General features: G+C 39.0%; 2 protein-coding genes across 6 annotated transcripts in view; one reads left to right on the forward strand and one right to left on the reverse strand.

Moving 5' to 3' along the window:
• The first annotated feature begins 204 nt into the window (after positions 1-204).
• On the forward strand, positions 205-7,642 carry LOC103696334 (ARF guanine-nucleotide exchange factor GNOM-like). Of its 3 annotated transcripts, XR_015968773.2 has the most exons (4): positions 205-1,449; positions 1,548-5,244; positions 6,782-6,951; positions 7,358-7,642. XR_015968773.2 is itself a non-coding variant. In XM_039131904.3 (2 exons), the coding sequence occupies exons 1-2, from the start codon at positions 682-684 to the stop codon at positions 5,142-5,144; spliced, it is 4,365 nt and encodes a 1,454-aa protein (XP_038987832.2). In that variant the 5' UTR covers positions 205-681; the 3' UTR covers positions 5,145-5,359. The 3 variants fall into 3 exon arrangements, 1 of the variants encoding a protein (XP_038987832.2); XR_005514080.3 differs by lacking the exon at positions 6,782-6,951; XM_039131904.3 differs by lacking the exons at positions 6,782-6,951; positions 7,358-7,642 and having other exon boundaries at positions 1,548-5,359.
• A 5,306-nt stretch (positions 7,643-12,948) lies between these two features.
• Positions 12,949-14,099, reverse strand: part of LOC103696246 (ARM repeat superfamily protein) — a 109,019-nt gene continuing 107,868 nt past the window's right edge. For all 3 annotated transcript variants that reach the window (XM_088704234.2, XM_088704238.2, XM_088704236.2), the window contains one exon: positions 12,949-13,304. In XM_088704234.2, the coding sequence (XP_088560360.2) occupies positions 13,226-13,304 (79 nt within the window). In that variant the 3' untranslated portion in view covers positions 12,949-13,225. The remainder of the gene's footprint in view (positions 13,305-14,099) is intronic.

Below are 14,099 nucleotides of genomic sequence, written 5' to 3' on the forward strand. Positions count from 1 at the left end.
TTAAAAAAAACCCATATTACATAATTACCTTGAGATCATTTGCCACATAGACACCTATGATGAACCAAAATTGAGATCATATTGTAAACAATATGATAAATACAAAATTGATATTACATCAATTAGACACGTCAAAAAGTAGTATTTGCAATTTCTTATAAGATGCATGTTTTTTTTTTTAAGCCTATAACTAACCCAAGCGAAGACCAACCCGAGCTAATATGGAGACCCATCCCAAGTTTTGGTACTCGACCTGTAATCCGACCCAGTCCGAGCCGAAAACCAGAGGGCAAACAAATCCAGTAATTTGGCGGCAGCGGCGGCGGCGAAGGAGATCGCGCAAACCGAGCTCGGTAGCTGGCTATCGGATCTCGACCTGCTTCTCCTCTTTCTCCATTGGGTACTCCTCTCCCCTGTCTCTCTCTCTTCTCGCAAGATTTAATCCCGTTTTCTAGGGTTCAGATCTACCGTACTCTCCATTCTTAGGGATCCGATCTTTCCAATCCCCAACATTCCCTCTTGCCTCTCAATCCCCCATTCGAGCAATCCTTCAATCGAAACCCATAAAAAACCCCCAAGAAACCCTAATGTCCTCCTAGGTCTCCCAATTGACCTCTGGGCATCCAGATTCTGGCTCTGCCCAACCAGCCCTCAGGCCTTTCCAGATCCCGATTTCCTGAAATGGGCCGTCCTCGCCTCCAGAATTCCGCCATCAACCCCATCGAGGAGGAACCGGCGGCAGAGTCCCCCGATGCCGCCGCCTCCTCGCCGGCCTGGGGCGGTGGCGGTCACCACGCCGCCCTCGCCTGCATGATCAACTCGGAGGTGAGCGCCGTCCTCGCCGTGATGCGCCGCAACGTCCGATGGGGCGGCCGTTATGCCTCCGCGGCCGATGACCACCATCTGGAGCACTCCCTCGTCCAGTCCCTCAAGTCCCTCCGCCGGCAGGTCTTCTCCTGGGGGGACGCCCGCCGCCCCTGGTGCGCCGTCGACCCCTCGGCCTACCTTCGCCCGTTCCTCGACGTGATCCGCTCCGACGAGACCGGCGCTCCCATCACCAGCGTCGCGCTCTCATCCATCTACAAGATCCTGACCCTCGATGTGCTCGACCCGGGGGCTCCCGGTGCCGACGCTGCTGTCCACGCGGTCGTCGATGCCGTCACGAGCTGCCGGTTCGAGGTGACCGACCCTGCCTCGGAGGAGGCTGTGCTGATGAAGATCCTGCAGGTGTTGCTCGCATGCATGAGGAGCCGGGCGTCGTCTCTGCTGAGCAACCAGCATGTCTGCACGATCGTGAACACGTGCTTCCGTGTCGTCCACCAAGCTGGTACCAAGGGGGAGCTGCTGCAGAGGTTCTCCCGCCACACGATGCACGAGCTCATCCGGTGCATCTTCTCACACCTGCCTGATGTTGGAGATGGCACAGAGCCGCTTTCCATCAGATCAGAGGTACTGGTTCTGTACTTGCTGAAAAAAATCCCTCTATTTGCTGATTCTTCTCTTTAACAAGTATATCATAATATCAAGTTTTGGGCTTTATTGTGTAGATCGGTGGGGTCGACAAGGATCAGGCCTTCGGGATCAAGCAGGTGGAGAATGGAAATGGCAGCGGGACTGTGATGGGCTCGGGAGATGATAATGCTTTAGGGGTGGAGGTGCCCAATGGTGTGAGAATCATGGTGGAGCCTTACGGGATTGCTTGCATGGTAGAGATTTTTCACTTCTTGTGCTCTCTTCTGAACATTGGTGAACAAATTGGATTAAGTCCTAGGTCAAACACTATTGCTTTTGATGAGGATGTGCCACTTTTTGCTCTTGGGTTGATCAATTCAGCCATTGAGTTGGGAGGGCCTTCGATATGTAAGCACCGAAAACTGCTAGCTTTGATACAGGATGAGCTGTTCCGGAATCTGATGCAGTTCGGCCTGTCTATGAGCCCACTGATTTTTTCGATGGTTTGTAGCATTGTTCTGAATCTTTACCATCACTTGCGGACAGAACTGAAATTGCAGCTCGAGGCATTCTTCTCTTGTGTGATCTTGAGGCTTGCACAGAGCCGGTATGGGGCTAGCTACCATCAGCAGGAGGTTGCCATGGAGGCTCTTGTGGACTTCTGCAGGCAGAAGACTTTTATGCCAGAGATGTATGCTAACTTTGACTGTGACATAACTTGCACCAACGTGTTTGAAGATCTTGCCAACCTTCTTTCAAAGAGTGCATTCCCAGTGAACTGCCCATTGTCGTCAATGCATGTTCTTGCCTTGGATGGTCTGATTGCAGTGATTCAGGGAATGGCTGAGAGAATAGGCAATGCACCTCCACGTTCAGAAGAACCAGTGGAGCTCAAGGAATATACTCCATTTTGGACAGTCAAGTGTGAGAACTGTTCTGATCCTGACCATTTGGTTAAGTTTGTTAGGCGCAGGAAGTACATCAAGAGGAGGCTAATGATTGGTGCTGATCACTTCAACAGGGACCCAAAGAAGGGGTTGGAGTTTCTGCAAGGAACCCATCTCTTGCCTGAGAAGCTTGATCCTCAGAGTGTTGCATGCTTTTTCAGATACACAGCTGGCTTGGATAAGAACCTTGTCGGGGATTTCTTGGGCAACCATGATGAGTTTTGTGTTCAGGTGCTTCACGAATTTGCTGGGACCTTTGATTTCCAGGACATGAATCTAGACACTGCTTTGAGGCTCTTTCTGGAGACCTTCCGGTTGCCAGGTGAGTCACAGAAGATACAGAGGGTTCTTGAGGCTTTCTCAGAGAGATACTTTGAACAGTCACCGCAGATTCTTGCCAACAAGGATGCTGCCCTCCTGTTGTCATACTCGCTTATAATGCTCAACACGGATCAGCACAATGTGCAGGTGAAGAAGAAGATGACTGAAGAGGACTTCATTCGGAACAACCGCCATATTAATGATGGCCATGACCTCCCAAGGGAATTCTTGTCAGAGCTCTACCACTCAATTTGCAGGAATGAGATAAGAACCATCCCAGACCAAGGTGTTGGTTTTCTTGAGATGTCTCCCAGCCGTTGGATTGACTTGATGAGGAAGTCGAAGAAAACATCTCCATACATTGTCTGTGATTCTCGGCCATACCTTGATCATGATATGTTTGCCATCATGTCGGGCCCCACCATTGCTGCTATATCCGTGGTGTTTGATTATGCAGAACACGAAGAAGTTTTTCTAACATGTGTAGATGGCTTCTTGGCTGTCGCAAAGATATGTGCCTTCCATCATCTTGAAGATGTATTGGATGATCTAGTTGTGTCCCTCTGCAAATTTACAACCCTTTTGAATACATCTTTGGTTGAGGAACCAGTTACAGCCTTTGGTGATGACACAAAAGCTAGATTGGCAGCAGAGACAGTTTTCACCATAGCTAATAGGTATGGAGACCATATACGCACTGGCTGGAGAAATATACTGGATTGCATCTTAAGGATGCACAAGCTAGGCCTTCTTCCTGCCCGTGTTGCAAGTGATGCATCTGATGATTCGGAATTGCCTTTGGATCCGATTCATGGAAAGCCTGCTCCCAGCTCACTTTCCACGTCTCATGTTCCAGCTATGGGTACCCCTCGTAGATCCTCAGGGTTAATGGGAAGGTTTAGCCAGCTTTTATCTCTTGACACAGAAGAACCGAGATCGCAGCCAACCGAACAGCAACTCGCTGCTCATCAAAGAACTCTTCAAACAATACAGAAGTGCCACATAGACAGTATATTCACAGAGAGCAAGTTTTTACAGGCTGATTCACTGTTGCATCTTGCCAGGGCACTTATTTGGGCAGCTGGTCGGCCTCAGAAGGTCACCAGCTCACCCGATGATGAAGACACAGCAGTTTTTTGCTTGGAGCTGCTAATTGCCATTACGCTGAACAACCGTGACAGAATTGTGCTTCTCTGGCAGGGTGTTTATGAGCACATTGCCAATATAGTTCAGTCCACTGTGATGCCATGTGCACTTGTGGAGAAGGCAGTTTTTGGACTACTCCGCATATGCCAAAGGTTACTGCCCTACAAAGAGAATCTGGCTGATGAGCTCCTAAGGTCACTGCAGTTGGTTCTGAAGCTTGATGCCCGTGTGGCAGATGCTTATTGCGAGAACATCACACAAGAAGTTACACGCTTGGTGAAGGCAAATGCTACCCATATAAAATCTCAGATGGGTTGGCGTACCATCACATCCTTGCTTTCCATCACAGCTCGCCATCCAGAGGCTTCAGAAGTAGGGTTTGAGGCATTGGTGTTTATCATGTCTGACGGGGCTCAACTTACACCGGCCAACTTTATTCTCTGTGTAGAAGCCTCAAGGCAGTTTGCAGAATCTCGGGTTGGACTGACAGATAGATCTGTCCGTGCATTGGATCTGATGGCGGAGTCCCTGAATTCTTTAGTTCTCTGGTCCCGTGAGACTAGGGAAGCGGTTGAGGATGCTGAGAGAATATCCGAAGGAATCAAGGAGATGTGGCTCAGGTTAGTGCAAGCACTGAGAAAAGTGTGCCTGGATCAGAGAGAGGAAGTGAGGAATCATGCACTGTTGTCATTGCAGAGATGCCTGGTAGGAGCAGAAGGAATTTCTCTCTCATCCTCATCTTGGACACAGGCTTTCGATCCTGTTATATTCACAATGATGGATGACTTGCTGGAGGTTGCTCAAAATCATTCACAGAAAGATTACCGGAACATGGAGGGAACCCTTTTGCATGCCATGAAGTTACTCTCCAAGGTCTTTTTGCATCTATTACAAGAACTCTATGGACTGAGCACCTTCTGCAAGCTATGGCTGGGAGTTCTTAGCTGGATGGAGAAGTACATGAAGGTTAAGGTGAGAGGCAAGAGGAGTGAGAAGCTGCAAGAATTGATTCCAGAACTCCTCAAAAACACATTGCTTGTGATGAAAACACGCGGGATCCTTGCAAGGAAGAGCACGATAGGTGGGGATAGTTTGTGGGAGTTAACATGGCTTCATGTAAACAACATCGCTCCATCTTTGCAGTCAGAAGTGTTTGCAGGACAGGAATTAGAGCAGGAGGTGCATGCTAAGCAAAGGGAATCTGGTACTCCTTTACAACCTGATGGCAATAGTTCTGGGTCACCAGCTGGGGCATCAGCAGATCAGTCTGGAGGCTGAGCTTTTGTTCGATGAGTTTGATTTGTACAAGACTAATGAAAGTCTTCCATGAAGCAAAATTTAGTGCTCATCTGCCACAAATTAAAGAGGAAATGGATTGGTGAGTACCCTTCTGGTATCATATATATATATATATATTGCGTGGTTTCTTGTAATTTTTTGACCACCAGCTACTCTTATCTGGTTTATTATGGGTATCATCACTTTTCCTTCCATGAGAGCATGTTAGATCTTAGTTTGGCTGCTGCAAATGAGGCTTAGTTTTTCTTTTCTTGTTTCTTTGTGAGTATTTGCAATTATTCATTGAAACAGTGGATGTCCTAAAATTTCATTGTTGGAGGATCTAGTTGAAATTAGAATCCGGATAAATTCTGGGTTGCCAAAGCAAGCTAGACAACCGGGTAGTGTTTTGAAAATGGCAGCGATGACTGCTTACACTACCTGCTTAGGCACTGACCTTAGCATTTTGCATCATATCTAAGCATGGAGGATGAGACCAGTTGAGTAATTAGGGTTGGATGTTGCCAAGTTTATACTTCCCATTAACTTATCTCATCTGATTGAAACAATGATGTTTCCTTTGTTGGATTATAACTATTTTTCAGGTTTCTTATATTTGTTATTATTTTTATTACCTTTTGAGCTTGCATGACCTCCAGGTGCCCACCTATTCAGCTGCCTAGCAACTAGGCTCTAGGCAGGCTCCTAGCTGCTTTTCTGGTGCCTACGATCTTTTAAAATATTGCAACTAATTTGACCTGAGTTATCATGTTGCTTCTGAAGAGTAGGTTTGGATGATAATACTAGTGCACAAGCATAAGTGGTCAAGTGCAAGCCATGTTTTATTGTGAACGACTCATCTTAGATCACAATTGGTAAGATTATAACTTCAGCTTGCGATGTTGTATTTTTTGTTATGTTTGCATTAACGGTTGATGTCTTAGGTATTGATATGTTAAGATTGAGTCTGCCTATATTGCCACATTCTGTGGAGGGAGTCTGTCAGTTGGCAGTTGCCAGTCTTAATTTTATAGACCCTATCAAGATTTATATACATAGTATTGGATAGATATATATGGTGGAACTTAAGTCATAATGCAGTGATCATTATCATATGTTTTCAGCATTACAGAACATGCAAAATATCATTGTGAAAAGAACGAACGAAAGAAAAGAAACAGTATGGATGAAACTGATAAGGTACAGTCGGTAATGTAGTTCCACAGATACTACTATATCTTCGTGATATACAATGTAATAGTTATTGGTGGGCAAATTTTTTGCAAAAGTTCAGTTAAAACTGGTACACTTGGAGCTGTCGTGAGGTTGAAGGTCCTAACGTGAGAGGTAGTATGGAATCTGGTTGAAGGCATTGGCTCCGATAAAATGGGATGACTAATGATTTATATAACAGTGTAGAGCAGAAGATTTTATGTTTTTTCTTTTCTTGGTAGAACATGTTCTCAACAAGTCTGTTGGCTATATGAAAGAATTCTGAACGTCCAGAAGGGGCGTACACACACTTTACATTACTGCATTGATGCATTGGTTGCTTATTTTTATCTGTTTAAAAGCTTTTACGCTGTGGATTGCTATTATATTGTAGCTACAAGGTCAGATGAGAAAATTTTCTTCAGGTACACCTCAAAAGTCATGTTTGGATGACTCTATGATGTCAGAGTCTGCATTTTGGTCTTGGACCGGCAGTTTGACTTGATTAGTAATTGCCTAACTGCTTGGCAATACTTAATTGATAAAACAAGGCTTCTAGTAATAGCTGAAGAATATGTGAAGTTCCTTTTCTCATGTAAGTTCCTCACTTTTCTGAATTTAGCATAGCAAAATAATATGGTCGCCGTATTTTTACAGACTTAGGTTTCTCTTCTTTTGCTTCACGTAAAGAAAAATCATGGAGGTGAGCAGAACAAATTCCCATTCTTTTGGTTCAAAATTCACGTCTCAAACTTATTTCTTCATAAAAACATGAAAACTCAGTCTAATAGTATGCATAACACAATTTGCAATTGCTGCACTTTGTAAATTATAATATATTGTTGATGCTGCTCGAACTTGAAAAGGTTGTTATACCCTTATGGAAATGTTATTAGTATGTATAGTTGTGTGTGGCTGACTTATAGTTGTGTTAGTATGAATATATTTGAAACGTCAGGATACATTACTTTTGGTTAACTCAGCTGTGGCTGATATTGCAGCAAAATTCTGCTACCCTTAAGCTTGCAACTTCTGTGCAAGGCCTGGTCTCAGCATTATATCCTCATATCAGTCATTGCAGCATTTGGTTATCAACATAAAAAGAGGCATGACCCATTCAGAACTTGAGAGATCAATTTACCGCATGCTTTCCTGTGTTCCCACATGGTTTATAACTTTACCTCTACCTCAGAAACGATTTATTTCATCTTTCTAGACTTATGTGCTAACCTCTCAGCTGGTTCGTGAACTTGATAATAAGTGGGACACCGTCTTTTTCCATTCGACATTTCTATCTTTCCATACCAAATTGTAATGGAACATGCATCATGTATTGGTTGGACTGCCCCATGAGATCGACACACTACAAATGAGAGAATGCTAGTGTGCCTCCCCATCGAGGTGTATGAAATATGTGGCTAGGTTTAAGTAGTGTTCTTTAAAAGATGAGCAAGATGATTTGAAATGGATGAGTTGGCATGGGCTGCATCCAATCCACTGGTCAAAGAAGAAACAATAAGTGGCATCATGTTTCAGCGAAGTACATGGGCTTAGAAGTTTCAGGCCGCGTTAGATATGGTTTCTATTTTTCATTTTTAAAAAAATTAGAAACAGAAAATCTGTTTTTATTTTTTTCAAAATTTTTACAATAGAAAATAAGTTCGGTTCCCTCTCTCTGCTTTTACTTTTTTTTTTAATAATAAAGCCTATTATTTGATAGATAAATATTATTATAATTATTATATTATATTATTAGTATAGTATATTCTATATCTAGGAAACTCTTCCTGAAATTTTTTTCTCAAGTCTATCCATCAGTCAGTGGCTGGGGCTTATATCTTATAATTAGAATAAGAAAGAAATATTTTATTGATTTGTTTAAAATATTATTATAATTATTATAGTATTATATATTAATATTATTCTATTATAACTATAATATTATATGATATTATATGTTGTGATAAATATTTAGTATTGTAACTAATATTATAATTATATATTTTATAATTATGTTATAGTTATTATGATATACTAATTATATTATTATAATTATGATATAACAATATATTAATATGTATTATATATTATATGATTATAATTATAACATTATATATTTAATAATATTATCATATTATGTAATAATAATAATTCTAATAATTATGATTATAATTATAATATTCATAAAATTATATATTATATATTATATATTATTATTTGGTTATTAATTATTATGTATTAATATGTCATATATAATATTATTTACTTTTACAATGATATATAATATGTCATATCATATATGATATTATATATTATATTATATAAGGTAGAAGAGTTTTGCTGAGATTGCGAAGTTGGGTAGTGAGGATGAAAAGGGTAAAAACTTATTTTTTTAAAAAATAAAAGTAAAAAAAATTCACTTTAATTTGTTAGAAATAATAAAAATTATTTTAAAAATAAGAAATAGAAATAGAGTAATCAAATATATTTTCTGAACTGGATTTTATGCCTTTGTTTTTAAAAAAAAAAAAAGCAAAGAAAAACGATACCAAACGGGTCTTGACAAACAACTAGGCATCTTCCACAGGCGAATTGGGGGATGTGGGAGAGCGGGCAGACAGCGGAATACAAAGAATAGATGTGCCACCGTTTTGGCCGGGCCTGTTGAAACGGTATAATGCATTATTTAAATCCTTGTGTGAAAGAGCAAACATCCTAAACAACAGAAGTCGATGAAAAGTAAATAGGCGACCGTCGACCAAAAAAAAAAAAAAAAGCAAATAGACGACACAAGAAATCACATTCGTTCTTACCTAAAGAAAAAAGAGAAGTTTAAAAAAAGGCTGAGCAGCTAAAGATGCAAATAAAGATTTATCCAAGATATGCTGAATCACAAAGTTAGGAGTACGTACATGTTCACTTGCACTTCCTTATCTACGAGGCATTTGATTTGGCTTTGGCTTGTTCATGTTCACAAACATTTTATTCGGCTTTGTCTTCATTGCCATCGACCACCTGTATCATAAGCAACAAGTTAATGAAGTCCAGCACCATCAAGATTTCTATTCTTATAATAAGCATTGTCACAGATTTCACAAGAAAAAGTGCAACCAAAAAGAAAAATTGAGTACAAAATTAATCTCACCAAGAAATCGAAAATGAATATCAGATTTGTATTTAAAAATAGCGGCGGGTGATTTTGATCCCTTAAATTTTTCGATTTGCTGCTTAGAATCTTCATTTGAATCAATCTCCATAACTTTCTCCTAATCAATTCATTATGTTTATGATTCCCCCTCGTGTTCAATATTGGACAAAGGACCACCGTGATCCGTTCAAGTCTGAAATGGACCCTTTTGCAAAGGTTTAACAAAGATATCGGCTAAAGAGGAGGAAACATTGCGGATAGCTAGCAAGCTTGCAAATACTTGTTCTCGAAGAAGGCACAATATCCCCCTACAACATCAGTGAGAATCTTGCTTTGGATCTGTAGGGGTGCCTAGAAGTAGGCCTCTTTTTTTTTTTTCTATCGTTTTTTGTAGTACATCCAGATAAGAAGATTCTTAACTGAAGGAAACCTATTAAGGTATTACAATAACAAGGAACAAAAAACATCTAGCAATGCATGTAATAACCCACTCCATAGTACATCACCAGGCCTCGGTAGAAAATCTCTATGAAGTGCTTGGCGAGCGACCAATCCGCTGCCTTGTTACCTTCCCTGCCAACGTGAGCCGCCATTGCTGATTCGTTTTCCGCATTTTGATGTCCTGTAACAAAGGAGGAAGAACAATATTTTGAACGGGCTGTTATGTAATCCATTGTATAGTTGTAATGAAGTCGGCCTTCATCCCTACTTGCAGAAAACTATCTATGCTTCGTAGTCCATATTTATTCGTCTTCCCTGAAACACGGAACGACTTGGCAGAGGATCGCAAATTATTTCTGTGCCCGTACAAAATAAGATATTTGTGAAGCAGTGTAGCCTTTTTTTTCATCTATGGATCAATGCCGTGGGAATTTATGGGTGTCTACTTTTGCCGTTCTAATCCAAAAATGAGAAGGATCTACGAACCGAATTACTTTCATCCCATCAATCCATATTATATTATATTACAAAATAGTTGCTAAGATCGTCGATAATAGGCTTGTATTGGTATTGTCTTGCTTAGTCTCCTCAGGCTGCTTTCCCTAGTGATCGATGATGTATCGCAGGTAATATTGCGAGAGGTTGAGGTTGCCTATTCTCTCCCTCATGCCTTGGAGCTTGTCTCGATTAACCTTTTTTTTTTCCCTATACAAAAAAAAGAAAGGCAAACTAGCATGACTCAGTTCAATCCGAGCGCCACAAAAACTACCAGGCGCTAAAAGTCCCGCCAAAACAACCCCAATCCGATCTTTAATCTCTCTCTCTCTCTCTCTAACCTGACCCTAGATCTCCTATGGCCACTGTTCGACAGAGAAGGCTTAACCAGACCCTCGGGATCCCCCTCCCCCAGCATCCCACCACCTCCTCCACCTCCACCTTCGAGCACTGCCTCTCCGACTTCGCGAAGCTCCAAGTGCTTGGCCACGACAATGGCGGCACTATTCAGACAGTCAGAAGCACGCGCGCGCAGAGAGAGAGAGAGAGAGAGAGAGAGAGAGAGATGTATCACACGAACTCTTCTATTTCAACTAATCAATCAAAACTTCACCCACATACTAAACAAATCAAAAAAATATATAAAAAGCTTATGCCTCATAGCATGGAGGGATTGAATATATGCCATAGAATAGGAATTTTTTTATGCGTGGCTGGTGAAATAAATGCAGAAGGCAAGGAAGAAAGTGCACATAATTTTCCAACATTTTTATTTTAATATAACAAACTTACCCTCTCACTTTTCGATTAGATTAATTCCATGGGTTCTAGTGCCTACCAAACATGTCCTTAGACTTCAAACACGGACTACTGATAACTATGGCGCTATTTGGAGAAGTTTTTGAAGAGCCAAAAAGCACTTCTCGCCCTCCAATAGTATTTTTAAATAAAATAGAGATATTTGGTAAAAATTTCGAAAAGCTATTTTAGCTTTTTCAAAAAGTTAAAAACAACTTTTTGAAAAAAAAAATCATTTTGGAATTTTCCGGAAAAGCACTTTTAGGCCCGGTCAGAAAGTTTTTTTTACCAAAATACCCGTGATAAAATATAATAATTACATAAAATGTCCCTTTAATAATTGTTTAACCAATTTTATTGCCTAGCTAAAAAATTTATTATATTATAAAAAATTAATTTACGCTAATATTATAATATTTTATATTTTTATTATTTTATTATATTATAAATATAATATTCTATTATATTATATCATAATACATTGATATGTTATATTAAATAATTTAATATTATATTAAATTATTATGCTATAGTATACAATATTATATTACTATATTATAATAATATTATATTATATTACAGTAATATTAACATATATTATATTTTATTACGCTCTGTTGTATACTACTCAATGCCTTTTATGGTCATTTTGTTATACCAAAAATATTTTCTCAATTTATTTATTAAACACATGTTAAAGTGGGACGGCACTTTAGAAATATAGTTAGCAAACAGAAAACAATTTTTAATAAAAACTCTACTTTCAAAAACTCTACTGCCAAAAACTCCCCCAAAGAGGCCAAAAGCTCTTCAAAATATATTATAAAGCCCCGTTTGGAAGAGCTTTTGGAAGGCCAAAAAGCACTTTCTGACCTTCTAAAAGCGCTTTCAGATGAAATAGGAGTATTTGATAAAAAATTCCAAAAATCTATTTTTAGCTTTCTAAAAATGCTAAAAACAACTTTTTGGAAGAAGCTTAATTTTGGAGCTTTTAGAAAAAGCACTTTTAAGTTCGATCGGAAAGCCAAAATACCCGTAATAAAATATAATTACACAAAATATCCTTTTAATAATTGTTTAACCAATTTTATCACCTAACTAAAAAAATGATATATTATAAAAAATTAATTTATGCAAATAATTATAATATTTTATATCTTTATTATTGTATTATACTATAAATATAATATTATATTACATTATATAATAATACATTGATATGTTATGTTAAATAATTTAATATTATATTAAATTATTTTGCTATAGTAAACAATATTATATTACTATATTACAACAATATTATATTACTATATTATAACAATATTATATTATATTATACTAATATTATACTATATTATATATTTATGTATTAATATATATTATATTTTATTATGTTCTGTTGTATAATACTATTTAGTGTCCTTTATGATCATTGTCATACCAAATGTACTTTCTCAGTTTGTTTACCAAACACATGTTCAAAAGGCACAACACTTTTAAAAAGTAGTTACCGAATAGTAAACAACTTTTTATATAAACTCTACTTCTAAAAACTCTACTGTCAACAACTTTTCCAAATGGGGCCTATCATTAGAACCATAGTTCTTGCATCAAATCTCACTTTCGTACGAATATGGGAGATGAAGAGGATGATAAAGAAACAATTATTATGAATAAAGAACAAACAGGAAAAAAGAAAGAAACATGATATGTTTGAAATGATACAACGCTGACTGCATTCTATAAAAAGCAAGCAGAACATTCCGAGTAAAATTACAATGGATCAGAATGCGCGCGCGCGCGCGGGGGTAGGGGGGTGTGGAGTTGATACATTACATGAGATTTCACGTCATTAATTTGGGTATGCGTACAGAGTATCCAACCAAAGAAATTCTGTTAATCAATTCTCATGTTATATGTCAGTCCCTACTCCACGGCAACGAGCCTCCGGCAGGACGTGCACAAGCTCAATTCTGTTGATCAATTCTCATGTTACATGCTGCAGTCCCAACTCCACAGCAATGAGTCTTAGCAGCACGCGCACAAGCTCCCTTACTCTTGCTTCACTGTCACATCAAAGAATAATTTTAAGTCCATTAAAACTGACAAAACTTCTGACTTGCCCTGCTCCAAGTTCAATACCTTCCTATTGTTTTTCCAGAAAACAAATCAGTTCTTGCTTTACTGAATGGTGCATTAGTTTCAAAATATTTGTGATAATTTTCAGGTTTAGTCCTTCATGCCAAAGGTGAACTTCCCCAGCACAACACCAGTAACAGTCTTCATAACAAAAGCAACTTTCACAAATGAGCCAGGATGTCTTTCAGCAATCCTTTTTTGCTACAAAAAAAAAAAAAAGATTGCTGAAAGACATCCTGGCTCATTTGTGAAAGTTGCTTTCATAACTTCCCATCGCTAACTTACCCACAAATTTCAATGCAAATTTTGATATAGCATCGGCTAAGGCTGTGACATCTTTCACACTGCAACAATGCCCATGAAATAATTGTTTCATGCTAATATAGACTTCAAATATAATGATTTTAAAGGCCAAATGTCCCAATCATGGCAGATGTGCCTCACTGCATGATATTTCAATGTTCTGCTAGATAATTATGTCCAGGCAATCCTATTTTCTGGCATCAGAAACTCTACAATCAGGAATCATAGTGTTTGTTCTCCAAAAAACCTTCGCATGAGATTTAATCTATAACTGAAATCCTTCATATTTCATAAAGCTTTTGAATGATACTTCATAGCAGATATTCTTGCCACCTGACAGAGAGGTTTTGTGGAACTCCTGGGATTTGTTGCCATATACTGGGTTCTGTTGATTAAGAATTTAGCAAATCAGCACTTGT

The sequence above is a fragment of the Phoenix dactylifera genome, chromosome 9 (assembly GCF_051530095.1).
Source record: "Phoenix dactylifera cultivar Ajwa chromosome 9, Ajwa_hap1_PhDact_Kaust_v1.1, whole genome shotgun sequence".
NCBI classification, from domain to species: domain Eukaryota; kingdom Viridiplantae; phylum Streptophyta; class Magnoliopsida; order Arecales; family Arecaceae; genus Phoenix; species Phoenix dactylifera.